This window comes from Scardinius erythrophthalmus (assembly GCF_964197995.2).
Source record: "Scardinius erythrophthalmus genome assembly, chromosome: 3".
Taxonomy (NCBI): domain Eukaryota; kingdom Metazoa; phylum Chordata; class Actinopteri; order Cypriniformes; family Leuciscidae; genus Scardinius; species Scardinius erythrophthalmus.
In genome coordinates, this window is record NC_138223.1 from 16267094 (window position 1) to 16281928 (window position 14835).

A 14835-nucleotide genomic window follows, 5' to 3' on the forward strand; every position below is an offset into this window, starting at 1 on the left:
TTTTTTTTTACAAATTATATAATATTTTTGAATTTGCTGCATTTACTTTCGTCCCACAATCAAGTTTGATATTTGGACATGAGTTTGCACTCAGTAAAATATCTAGAAATGAGACAACTAGCCCCACAAAACAGAGCAATTGTGTTCAATTAAAGTTTAATGCGCCAACTTAAGTTGAATATTGATTATTTATTTACATATTTATTTAATACATTTAATAGTTACAATTCAGATGTAGGCTACGCATACAAAAAAATAATAAAAGATAGTGCGCGCCCACGTCCGCCTTCACGAGCATACGCTTGAGAGAGAGAGAGAGAGAGAGAGAGAGAGAGAGAGAGAGAGAGAGAGAGAGAGATTGGTGAAGATCAGTTGAGTCTCGTCACGGAGATCTTCAGTCAATGACAGCGCTCACATTCTCCTCTTGAAGGTGACGCATAACGGATTATTGCAGCGGTTATTCAGTATTTTTCTGTCGTTGTGTTTATCCGAGTGTAGTGTGTTGATAGCTTTATCTATCTCGATGCAGATGCTTGTGCTGGTCGGTGTGTGCGCGCTGCTGATCGCCGGGGCTTCTGCCCGCAACGACAACGGCAATTTTTTGGACGACAAATGGTTGACCGGGAGATGGGACAAATTCAGAGATGTGAGTGCTGCTCTGCTTCCTAATAGTGGCTCATTTGCTAAGTCTAGTGACCTGCCTACATAGACGGCATTTTTGGATATCAAAAGCGCGTTTGAATCCATTCTGACTCGTAACGTTAGGCAGCTCACTCGGTTTGAGACACAGCATTTGGGACTGTATGTATTGAGTGCGTGTGTAATGTATTTTTACTGAAAGATGCTAAATGTTTTGGAAGAAGCCGCGTGATATTTCATAATTCGCCTTTCGCAAATCCATATTTAGTGCTTCGTGTGGTATTAATACTGTATTTTACAGAAGACAGTCACCAATCAATTAGACTCAGTGCGTCACTTCTGCGCCGTTAAGTGGGCTTTGCTACGGCTATTTTAACCATCCACTGGCTAATACACTTAAGATGAGATCTAAACTTTAACTTCGCGTCTATCAGGCTGTGCACTTGTAATACACGGAGCAAAAATAAGAGTATCTTACAAACAATAACAAGTATTCTTTCACCTGCGGATGTTGCGGTGCTTGATGCGTGTGCGCGTGCGTGCATGTGTTAGCGTAGTGTTTTTTAACCTGGGTACAAGTACCCCAAGGAGAGCTTAACCTGGTTTCAGTGGGTACTAGGGAAGATATTGCTTTGTTAAACCTATACAATTATTTCATATTTAAAATGTTATAAATATTAGGACTGTCAACTCTTTTATTATTATTAAATCTCAGAACTGATGTGATACTGATTTTATACAACCACTAAAAAACAAGAAGTTGATATTGAGTAGCCTTTCAGGCAAAAAAACAAAAATAGGATAGTTAGCTTGTATGTTTTTCTCAAAAATAGTTCCAAAAGAATGCAAAAGCATCAAGCTTTTGAAGACTGAAAGCCATATGTGATTTCCGCTCCCCACTCAAAGCATTCTGTAATCACTTGGCGCCGCTTTTCCTTTTTTTTTTTTCTCTCCTTGCACACTTGTTAGAACACCCTAGAACAAGAAAATCTGCTCTTTTATTAAATTCAATGACTGGGCCTAACCATTAGTGTAAACAACTAAATTATATTCAGTGTAATAGGATGTAGCCTAGTTGGAACTAATTTCTGGTTCAGTGTCGATTAAAACAAGAGAAAACAGACTGGGAAACATTGTGTTAGCCCAAGAAAATCTCCTCTGACCTTAGGTAGCCATGGCTATTGTAGACATTTTTTTCTCCCCAAAGAATCTTCAATAAATCACTGTGATATTGTTAGCACAAAGTCATTAAAACATGGAAAAAAAACGCATAGAACAATATAAAAAATATATTACTGGCTTACTGGCTAACCAAAAGTGACAGCTCTTGGAAGCCCTTATAGCTTGCCTGAATTCACATCAACCTCAAAACAACAATCAAGATGTGTCGAGGTAAATAACAAGGTCCTTTATAAACAGGATGTTAATTGACAGTCTACACTCAGTGTAATGATATCATCTGGACCAGAGGACTTCCATTTCCTCCTGCATGTGTGTCTATTTGTGGTAATGATGTTTATGTAAGGGATGTAGTTAACAAAGTCACATGGGTGGCATAGGTCTCCCACACAGGGCATGACAACTTAGAACTGTTCCTCTACCTGATTATGCAATCTCTCTCTCTTACACGTACTCTCATTTCAGCCAAATATTTAGATGTTGCTACCTAATGGGAACACCAGTAAAACAAACACCTGTAAACTAGCAGAATCAATAACACCAATGAAATTAAGTGCGTGAGTATCTCAATATCAAGAACATCAAGGCCACACAGACACACTTTAACAAAACAATCATTAAGAAAAGGAAAACAATGAAGGAAACATGATGCATTTTAATAACTGAGATTCCCATGATACTACTTTCTTTCAAACAATTAAAATCTTATTAACAACAGCATTAAGTCAAGAAACATTTAAACAATAATCCTATAACAGCAACCATGTAACTAATTCATGCTGCAATGCATGCTGGGCGCTTGCAAACCCTCAACAAATCTGCAGCATTGCTCAATATTAAACTTTTTATTCATGTAACTCTTAAGACAAGTTTACGGGGATTTTTGTGTTATACTGACAAGTCAATTTAATTCACATTTCTTAATCTGCGACACAAAAAGCCACATATGCTGGATAAAACGTAATTCCCTTTTTTATTTTACAGTCCATGCACACTTGCACTCGGTACACTACCCATACTGAAAACTCACTCTCAATCGCCCTCTCTCGCTTCTTTTCTTTCCAGCTTCACATCAAAGATTACTTAGACTCTTCATGTGACACTTCAGGCCATCAGTAAAGAGAAAGTGATTTATGCAGATTAGTTGTTCAGCAAATACGGCTTCCACAAGATTTTTTTCCCATAATCAACTGACCCTTACAGCAAAGCAATTACTGAAAGACTCTGAGCCCTAAAATCACAGACCCCCAATCACATTTAAGCTTTGAGACACTGCACATGTACTGGAAGCACAGGCTGTCAAGCTTTTGTTTGGTGAAGTGTGTGTATGTGTGTGGCTTTGTGAGATTGACAGGCTGAAAATGGCCATCAGTGATCCCCCTGCAGTGTCAAACATCTTCTGTCTCTCTCGCGCGCATACACACACACACACACACACACACTCTTGACTCCACTGTCAGCTCTGCTTTAGTGACATTTTTAACGCTCTATCAACTTCAGGCTAATGCTGCCAGAGGAGGTAAGAAAAGAGTATGGAGAATTGTATGACTTTGTGAGAGGCTTGAATGAGAAACACAGACAATCTACAATTATGTGTTTGACTTCGGTATAGGACAGATCTGGGAACTACCATAGAGACAGGAAAGACTAGATCTCACAAAATGGAAAAGCTGTAGTGTGTAACACTTCCAAGATGATAGAAAAATGGCACGTTTCATATGCACTAATTTTCGTCAATCCGAACGTATCCAATCTGATTTCAGATTCTGAAAGTTCTGCTTATATTAACCATATAAATAAATATTATATTCACTTTAAAACTTTAAAGTCTGATTGACATATTCATTTCCATGTGCATAACTTGTATTCCGCGTTCAGAGGCGGATAAATCCACCACGATAATGTCACCAGAGCTACCGTGAGTATAATTGTAATTTTTGATATAAAAAGAAAGCTGATACTGTACTGTATGTCAGAAGATACTTTTTTTTTAAAGCAATATTTAGTAAATATTCCGTTTTCAACCACTGGCCAGTTTGTAAGTTGTAAAAAAAAAAACATATGCCCACTTGTAAGACGTAAAACGTACACATACGACTCTGCACATGCAAGGAATTTATTGATCAGATTATTTCAGGTCTACACCACCCCATCTAATCTGAATGAAATTTCATTCTGATCGAGCTCAGTCAGACCGATTGAGGCGAGCACTAATTGGTTGCATGTTAACTTAGATAGAAATACCAAAATAAAAGCCACAGTTACTGATATATGTGGAACATAAAATCTTCGAAGAATCTTTACACATTTCTGTACAACACTCATAGTGACCGCATCTATCAAGGACTACAGTTGACCTAAAACGTTTTTATGTGCCATTGGAAAAATATCTTCAAACAAGTTTGAAACAACATAATGGTGAGATGTTATATTTACTAATATATTACAATAATTTAATAATAATCTCAAACTATTGTTCTTATTGATGAACATACAATTTCTGAAATGTCTGAAATCACAAAAATGAACCCTGGTTAATGGGTGGGGGTGCTTTGAGTATTGTGTTGGATAGAGAGTCAAAAAGGCTGAGAACCACTGCTTTAAAGTAAGAAATACTCCTATTTATTCATTTGCAGGACTGTTTTGAATGGTTTTGAATGGTGCAATAAAAACGTCCCCCTGGGAAATCACTATTAGATCTTCCCCACAAAGACATTACCAATATTATTGCGAAATGACAATACAATATCACAGAGAATGAAAATGTAATTTACAGATATTACAATAAGGTCAAATGACCGTGTTTGGTTTTTGGACATTTGTGCATTGTTCATCCATTCGGTAGTGTTCCTAACTCTGAATTCCACTATGGTTTCATAAACTCCTGTACTAAAATATGGAGAGATTGTGTCAAAAAATATAGATTAATTGAAGATAACTAAAACATGTACTCTGAACTGTATCTCTTTATTTCTCCCTTTCATCCTTGCAGCGTTGTCTCTGTGCATATCGCTCTGTTCTCTCATTCACCCTCTTTTCTTTGTCCTCTTAATGGAATGGAGGTTGGCACTCTGCTCCAGGCCTTGAGCTAATGGAGAGAGAGAGAGGAGGAATTATGCCATGTTTAAGAAAATAGCCCTTGGGACAATCAATGTGGACACACAAACTTGTGTCTGAGTGATGTTAATACTGAACATTCATTCTCCCTCAACAAAATCTAACACAGCTGATACTAATCATGAAGCTAACTGAACTTAACTTGTTTTGAAAGCTAAAGTTGTTGTGTGGTATGACACAATTACAGCCAGTCAGAATATATTTGATGTTTAATATAAAGTTATGTGGAGTAATTTTGCACCAATGAGATTTTATAGTGGGCGGGGTTATGCAGCCCAACAAAGCAGGACGAAAATATCAGATTTAAAATGTAATGCTGTTCACACTGATTAAATCTCTCTATGACATTGATTGCAGGTATAATAAAATATTAGCTACATTTTTTGTAGCATGAGAGTCATTTTTAAAATAGTAGCTTTGCAGTGACAAACTATAACAAAAGATGCTAATGTTGATAGATAGAGACTAGATAGATAGAAATCATAAAAACATGAATACAGGACATTTTTATAGTAATTTTCTATTATTTCTACACAATCAAATATTTTAGTGCTTGAAATAACTAGGGGAAAAAACGTATACTCATTATAGACTTTTCACTCTTTAAAAATGTTAGCATATTTACAGGTTATCCAAGACCGCGTTAACCTTCATTCTTAAATGAAGAAGGCAGTTTTTGAGGCAACAAATTAAAATAAGAGATATTATATAGTTTACATCTTGTTTTTTAGCTGTTTTAGTTTATTTTATATATTTATTAATACATTTACACCAACTTGCGGCCTCCTTGGAAGTGTGCTAAGGCCCCCTAGTGGGTCCCGGGTCCCGACCCTAGTAGTACCACAGTATAACTTGTGGTTATACAACTTTTTCAAATGAGTAGCTTAACTAGCCTATAGTCTAAAATAGTACTCTAATTAAAAGCTGACTAAACATAAAGCTACAATTTCAAATTAGCTTCAACTAAGCAGTGATCACAGTCTGCAGCCCCAATGGGAGTCGCTCAAATCGTTTCTCATTTGCATAAAGCATTGGCAACAGTCGCTGTCACTCATCTTGCCGGAAATCGTCAACTCTCTTTAAACATTTATGACTTCAGGCTGCTTTGTCACTGTAAATTGCTGTCAGCTTGAAAGCCCCTGAAGAGTTCGCTTTTATCGCTCACATCACGCATAGCATCTGGTGTTAGAGTGGCATGGACTGATTCTGTTCTGATTGTATGTAGGTTCTGCTGCCTCTGTATGGTTGCATGTGCCTGTTTGTGGTTCCCTTTTAAAAATGCGTATGTGGTTAAAGACTGGACAGAGAGCGGGGGGGGTGCAGAGAGTCATAAAGAATGAATGATGTCAGAAGGGTGAGACGCTTCCGGCACTTTCTGCATGAGAGAACAGCCGCCTTGATGTCATGCTGGCCGCCCTCACACACACACACACAGCCCTGCTCCTCAATATGCTAAATATTGAAATATGCTCAATATGCGTTGTACGTCTCTTAGTATTAACAGATTAATGTTGTTGTGCTGTTTCTTTATTAGTTATTCATTTAACTGATTGAAAGCCTTTTGATAACACCTAAGGAAATCCCTTTGTATGCGGAGAAAGGTCCTTAAAATGATAGTGGAACTAAACATGATTTATTGTGCTCAGACTATGGTGATCTGTTTGTGTATTTGTGTTTGAAGCATTGGAACTGTGTTGACAGCGAGTATATTTAAATGAAACCAATGATTGGTATTGCACACTATAATTATTCACTATAGATTTAGATGCACTTACAATAAAATATAACGTGACTTTATAAATCACCGAAAAGCAATTTAGTTTTGGCACAGGGAAGATCAGGCAAACAGACTATGGGTTACAAGTACATACAGAAGATTTAATGGGAATTCAATAAGCTGAGATGGGAGTGTTAACCTTAAAATCTTCCAGTACCAACTGCTAACTGTTATTTAAAATGTGCTACTTATATATTTCAGTCATGATAGTTTTAGCTTATACTGTATTTCTTTCCTTGTGAGAAGAACTACACTTTAGCATACTTTTAAAAAGAGTATTTATTTTGGAAATAATGTACTTTAAAAAAAAACTTATTTGCGAACTGAATGTAATGTTTTCAGACACTTAATTGCATGTTAATTGCAATAAAATTTCAATGTATTGTTTTAAATTTATATTAAATGAAATTAGCTGAACTTTTTACACTCTTAACTAGGATTTAAGTACATCTTTATATTTAATATTTCTTTGAAATAGGGTCAATGTGTACTGCTGAATATACTAACAAGCATTTATATGGTAAACTCAATTATCTTTAACGTCATTTCTATTGACTTGTATGTCATGCAGTTAAATATATGTCTAATTACACATTTGTAATTATGATGAAGTTGCAGTTTAGGAAATTTTAAATATATTAACTTGTAACTGTAATATTTAATAAATCACAGTTACACTGACAATCAAGTACAAGTACATAGGCTATTATGTAATATGTTTGTCATCGCATCCAAATAAGTATTGTACTTTAAAGCACTAAAAAAGAATGATACAGGTGTTGTACAAATTAATGTACGAAATTGTACATTCTGTAAAATTAAGGTTATCATTTTTCTTACAGTTATTATTTTAAAATCAGATAGTAAATAATGCCCACTTTAAAAAAATGTTTTAAACAAACTAATGGAATGCAGTTTACCTTGTTGTATTGGGATTAAATAACACCCTCAGTAGTACTCTGAGACTAAATTATAGAAATAAAATATCTTACAATATATATCTGTGTTGTAATGCACAATGAAATGTGATATGGGAAGTAGACAATAATGTAACTGGAATAACAACATAAATATTCAACAAAATATATTATATGTACTATACAACATAGTATACACAATCATCTGAATAAAATTAATAAACTGTTATAACTATCAAACAGCAGACAGTAATAATATCTGCAATCTGAATCTTGCCATAAAAATTCAAATTGTTAGCAGCTAAGAAGTAATCTGGTGGTGTTATGAGGGCATCTATAGTAACAGCTCAAAGCTATCATCTTTAATGGGCCTCTTCTCCTGGTCTGCTCTTCATAGCGTCTAGACTTCGTAAACCCTCTCCAGTGATTTCAGAGCAGATGTTTACTATGGTTTGGAGGCTGTTCCTGCTCTTGATCGTGAGAGATGTGAAACTGCAGACAATGGAGGAGCACAGATTACTCTCAATATCAGAGCTGTAGAAAGGCTCGATGGCTTAATGGAGCATGCATCGCGCACACACACACACAAACACACACACAATTCACATACATTCACCAGAAGGGAATGAAACACTTACCCAGGCCAGGAAAAATGTAAACATTAACATGTAAACAGTTGAAATGCTGTTCAATTCAGGATTATATCCAATAAATATTTACTTGAAAGTCAGTATACGGTTTCCTACTGAGGGTTAAGTATACCTTTAAATAAATATATACAATTTAAATTGTTTGCACTTAAATTCTTGGTGAGTTAGATTAATATAATTAGATTAATTAGAACGGAACAGGAATCAAACTCTACTTCAACACAGTATCAGAAATATGACCTAATATTTTAGTAATATATTACTTGCTGTATTAGTACATATATTTTTGGGGCTTTTTTGTTGCTTTTTTTGCTGCTATACAAAATTAAATAATACTTCTTTAGTTCTTATTTTTTAGTACTAAATTATATAAACAACATGGACAGATGCCATTATTTTTTTTAAATAAAATAAAAATCTTAAATTGCGTTCTTAAATTTTTACATTTTCCTTCACTTTCCTTTCTGGTGAAAGTATGTGAATGTTCGAGTTTAAAGCATCAGCAGTACAAGCAAGAAAAGAGGACTGCAGCTGACCCATTCTTTCACACAGTCATGCTATCACATGACTTTCATATAAAGGATGCTTGCAGCATAATGGAGGCTATTCTATTTCTATCCTGTTCTCCCTCACATTCTCTATGTAGGTCTTAGAAGAATATAATAATCTGTATAAAATGAAAGACAGACAAAAAAAAAACAACTGCACAAATTCAAGAGATCTAGGTGTAGATTGGGTGGCAACTGTATTTAGCTTCTGAAATAGAAGCACAAACAAGAGGAAAAAGAACAATGAAAGTGTTTACACACAGTGAGGCTGTGAGATATAAAGTTCTTTGTGAGCGGGAAAGAAGGGAAAAGATATTATGAATGACCAACGGAGACGCCGTAATGGATTTCATGTGGTGTTGTTTATCCCAAGATGCATTTGCATGCCACACACGCAAACACACACTTAGAGGAAGGAGAGAGATATGGCAGTCATCAAAAATGTTTGATTGCAAGAGGACCAGACAGTTGCCATGTCATATCCATTTCTTTGTGTGTGTGTGTGTGTGTGTGTGTGTGTGTGTGTGTGTGTGTGTAACCATTTGGTGCTATCAGTCTTCAGTGTACCTATGATGGAAACTGACATATTAACTTAATTAAGCATGAATATAAGTGCAGACCAATTACTGAATGTGACAGGCAACAAACAGTCCAGTATAAACAGCCACAATGCCAAGTCATACACATGCATTTCATTATTATTTCTGTGTTTATGGCATATTCTGTTGTTTATGGCATCCATTTTGTGTTGTTTTGTTGAAGTGATCTGTGTTTAATGTTCTGTCTAATGTTTATTTGTTTTCTCCACAATGCTTCCTCTACAATCAGGAGGTGGAGGTTTGTATGATTGTGCCTTTGTTTTTCCATTGAAACAGAGTCTTGCTAATCTGCCTGTTTGTCTGCAAGGAAATCCTTCCAAGTTTACGTTATGTGCTGTAGTTGCATGATAATATGCAATGCTTGTAAGTACATGTTAAGCTGAATGTGTAACTACAAGCAAGGCAATATAAAAATATGTACTTGCATAGTTCAGAGAGAAAAGATTACTTTATGTACAATAACATATAGAATTTCAGAAAAGAAAACAAATGCAGACTGTTCATTAATTCTGTTGATCAACTTTTGTTTTAGGAACCAGGAACATGGAGCCCAGGAAAACCATTCGATCAAGGTAGGACTGTCAACCAAAAATAGCAACATCATTGTGTTTTTCATGTGTTCAGAGCTTAAAATCAAAGAAAACTCTAAAGCTGAAGTGTGTAATTTTAAAAAGTTTTAGTAAAATTCTTTATCCTGACCAGCCAGACTCAGCAACAACTGCTTAACCAATGGCGTGAGTTTAAAGCGTGACTATTTGTTTAAACAGTGAAGGATTAGGGAGTGTTCATTATTAATAAATTTTAAAAATGCAAAAGTCCAAAGTCAGTTATTGCACTTTGTTTATCTCAAGATAAGTTTTTGGTCTTAAAAACGCTTGTGTGCACAACTTCTTTCTAACATCACTGATTAAGCAGCCTAAAATGCAATTACTAGTTTGAAAGCATCACCCAAACCCACGCTATTTCTAAGCAGTTATTGGAGTAACAAGGTTATTTTATTTGTGTGTATGTGTGGTCCAGGTATTCCCTTCGATAGTAAAACCTAAAAAAAAAATTGACATTGTGGGGATAAAATTTCGGTCCTCACATGAGCAAAACAGTTCATAACTATATGTGAACCAAATGTTTTTTTTTTTTTTTTTGAAAATGTAAAAACGCTAAATGCTTTCTGTAAGGGTTAGTTTTAGGGTTAGGAGATAGAATGAAAAGATTGTACAGTATTAAAATCATAATGGCTGCTGAAAATTCGACTTTTCCATTACTGGAATAAATGACGACATTGTACATAATAAAATATATTAAAATAGTAAAGTTATTTAAAATTGTAATATTAATTCACAATACCATTTTGACAGAATTTTTTATGAAATACACGTGCGCAGCCCTGCCCTTGTAAGCATGAGAGACTTCTTTCAAAAATATATTTTAAAAATCTTACAGACCCAGAATGGGCATATGTGACTTCTGAAATTAACATGCTTTCCATATATTATTTTCCAAGAAAAAAAAAAAAAAAGTAGAGGTACACCGTAGATGGCTCTTTAATTAAATATTTCTAAAATTTAATTTCAGAAATAACATAAACGTCTGTCAAATAATCTGTATAAAAAATTCAACATTCAACTGTCCTGTGGTAATAGGGATACTTTATGTATGAGATTTGTGCTCATAGGCAGTAAGAACATAATAAGCCATGAGCCAACTTTTTTTTTTACTATTTTATTATTAGTAGAAATAGCAGAAGAATTGCCTTAATGATGAACATTTTTATGTTATAAGCTACTCATTTTATTGAGGTCATTGGAAATGGAAAGATCTGTATCTTTTCTCCTTTGAGCCATATGTTGAGTGGATGTTAATCAGGCATATATGTTGTGTGAATTCACAGTCACATGCTGTGGCCTAATACCCATATCATCACGCTACATCCGTCTGAGAAAATGAGAAAACTGCTTTTTAAGACTCTCTATCACATCAAGCTCTCAGTGTGCAGTAAATCTTACGAGATTATGCATATTCGAAAGTCATTAGAAGCCCCTTGAATATTCATCACGAGTTTGATATTTATGCAAATGACTATTGATAGAGCATTGAGTGAGTCAAAAAGAGCAAGTAGAGCAATTTAAAACGGATTCTGATCATACTCACACATGATGATGCACAAATCAATCACAAATTTTGTCACACACACACAAACTCACACACCCACCCGTGGACAATGGACTCAGAGTGTGCTGAGGAGATTGGGATTGGATAAGCCCTAAAGCCTGTGCAGGATTTGACTAAGGCTCTTACCATGTGAGGTCAGAGAGCGTTCGAAGTGTGGTTGTGTGTGTGTGTGTTTGTGCTTTGACAAGGGGCAGGTGAAGGATGAGAATGTTTGTGAGATATTGTCTTTCTTCCTCTGTGCATGTGCACAAGCCTCTACGGACTATAAAGGCACTTAATGGCATTAGTTGTCTTTTTTTCTTTCTCTCTCTCCTTTTCTACTCTTTTCTACTCTCTCTTTTCTACTCTCTCTCTCTCTCTCTCTCTCTTTCTTTCTTTTCATCTCAGAGCATTAGCTTCAGCCCCATTTTAAGGCTATAATAGAAATAGAATCCTTATTTACACACACAGTGAAATCAGACAGATCATACTTAGCCTATATTTATATATCTGCAACTGTGTGTTTCTTTCATGTATTTTTGTTTTAATGCTGCACCTGAGATACATTTTTGATTCTACTGATTTTCGGAGTTAAGTGGTTTTAGTTAAGAAGTTAAGGGCATCTGCTGTTCAGTGGGCAAATCCACTAAAGAGTTACGCCACTTTTGCATGCTGTAATTCAGTGCAAAAACCTGCTCACTGTTTAGCCACCACCAATCCAGCTTAACCAGGTGCTAAATGTGCTAATGTAGCGCTTAAAGTCTAGTTCACCCTTAAAGTCTAGCTCACTCAAAAAAGAGAATTGCTCATCCTCATGTCATTCCAAACCCATAAGTTAATCTTCGAAAAACAAATTAAGACATTTTTAATTAAACCAGAGAGATTTCGGTCCATCTGTTGGAAAATGTTCTAGCGTCAAAAAGACATTGTAAAGGCATTGACATACTGTAGAGTTGAGGGTTTTCAAATTGTGGGTCGCAGAGTGGGAAAAGGTGGGTCAAGTCAAGTCATCTTCATTTATATAGCGCTTTTAACAATGTAGATTGTTTCAAAGCAGCTTTACAGAGATAAACGTATAATTTAAGGTAACAGAGATTGTTTTGGCTTTACAGTGGTTCTTTAATAAAGTTATTTAGTTATTTTTGATTGATTCGGTCACGCAAAGTCACTTGGCTGCAGCTAAATTTGCGTTTCAGTGAATGACAATGGCTGCACGATATACCAACATCAAATAGAAATCGCAATCTCCTAATGTTTTATAGTATAGCGCACAAGCGACTAGTAAAAACAACGTTTTCTGCGTCTCAGAGCGGCTCGTATGTTTATTAAGCAGCTTGGTGTGCATTATTAACAAGAAGAAACTTGTTAGAATTCAAATGACACAAAAGGCTGTTTCAGGTCTGTTCATTCATCTCTGTCGTCTGTTCAACTCAGCGCTGTTGTCTTTCAGAGACATTCCCTCATGTGCATTTGGCTACCTACCAACACATAAGGAAAATATGTCTGTAAAAAGCATTTTAGATGAACACAGAGAACGAGTATGAGCGCGTGTTCTGCGCTGAACTCTGCGATGAATTAACACACTGTTTACAGCACGGATGAGTGAACTCAGCATGGATCACAATTCATATCTAGACCAGAGCGAGCATGTCCAAACGTGAACATGCACCGTTTATGCGCACGTATTCAATCACGTCTTCTTAAAATGAAATATATGTGCATTATACAGTGATATGTCTGATCATGAATGCGATGACACGATGGATTATTTACTTAAACAGAAATTTGTTGTCATGGGTTTATATCTCATTTGTTCTGGTGGAAGCTGAAATGTGCTTGCATCACACGCGAGTACAAACCTAGTCTCTTGTACCTCAAGCAAGCATGTTTTAGCTTTCATTTACCATATTTAATGTGCTCTATGTATATGTGTTGATCAGTGTTTAATTTGTGAATATAAATGAAATCTGCTTTATCAAAAGCGATCATTCATTTTCAGAAGACTTGGATTAAACCGTGATTCATATGGATTACTTTTACGATGTATTTACGGACATTCTGAAGCATCAAAGTTTAGATGCAAAGGACTTTTAATGAAGGGACAGAAATCTCAGATTTCATTAAACATATCTTCCGTTGCGTTTCAAAGATGAACATAAGTTTTATAGGTTTGGATTGGAACACCATGAGGGTAAATAAATGATGACAGACTTTGTTGAACACAAAAGAAGATATTTTGAAGAATGTCAGTAACCAAACAGTTGATGGACCCCATTGACTTCCATAGTATTTATTTCATACTATAGAAGCCAATGGGGTCTATCAACTGTTTGGTTACCGACATTCTTCAAAATATCTTAGAAAAAAATGTATTCATACTGGTTTATAACAACTTGAGGGTGAGTAAATGATGACAGAATTTAAATTTTTGGGTGAACTATCTCTTTAAGTCATGTAATTGGTTTTAGTACAAACACACCTCCTTTATATGTAGATCAGGCTTATTATAGATTTTGTCATGTTCACAAAACACAATTAATTTCTAGTATCTCAGGTGCTGAAATAACGCAAACAGCATGTGCATCAGTGTGCACAATTTATTCTTAGTTAATTAATTCTTAGCGAAGCATATAGCTAAATATGACAAATATGTTTATCTGATTGTATACCTATACATATATATATGTTTATTTTTGCATGTGTTTCAGTTCTGGACCCTGCCAAAGATCCGTGCCTCAAGATAAAATGTGGCCGCCATAAAGTGTGTGTGGCAGAAGATTACCAAACACCCACCTGTGTTAGTCAACGCAGGATGAGGTAAACATCTGACAGCAACTGACAGCTCATTACCGAAACAGTAGTAAAAACAGTGTACAGGCGTGGACAAATAGATTGGCACACTTGCTGCCATGCTTGGATCTGTGTATGACATCTTGAATTTTTGGAGCATTAGAAAGCTGCGTCTCGGTTGAAGAACAACAGTTCACCAAACAAAACACTGAAAACAAAACACTGAGGGCCCTATCTTACACCTGGCGCAATGCAGCGCAAGTTTTTTTTTTGCTAGTTTCAGTCCGACGCAGTTATGATTTTCACGTCATGCGCCACGTTGTTTAAATAGCAAATGCATTTGCGCTTTGCTATTTTGAGGCAATTGAAATAGACTTTTTTTGTTGTTGTTATTTAAAGAGCACGTTAGTAATAATATAATAATATGTGCTAATATTTTAGGTCACAACTGCGATTGATTTTGTTATGGAG

General features: G+C 35.6%; 1 protein-coding gene across 2 annotated transcripts in view; it reads left to right on the forward strand.

The window, feature by feature from the left end:
* Positions 1-334: 334 nt before the first annotated feature.
* Positions 335-14835, forward strand: part of spock3 (SPARC (osteonectin), cwcv and kazal like domains proteoglycan 3) — a gene marked incomplete at its 5' end in the record, with an annotated part of 30638 nt that continues 16137 nt past the window's right edge. Inside the window, 4 exons of one of the 2 annotated variants that reach the window (XM_081362270.1) lie at positions 335-430; positions 530-646; positions 9959-9998; positions 14283-14391. In XM_081362270.1, coding sequence (XP_081218396.1) covers positions 530-646; positions 9959-9998; positions 14283-14391 — 266 coding nt within the window. Of the gene's footprint in view, positions 431-523; positions 647-9958; positions 9999-14282; positions 14392-14835 lie in introns of those variants that run through there. The other variant, XM_081362269.1, reaches the window with a different exon arrangement.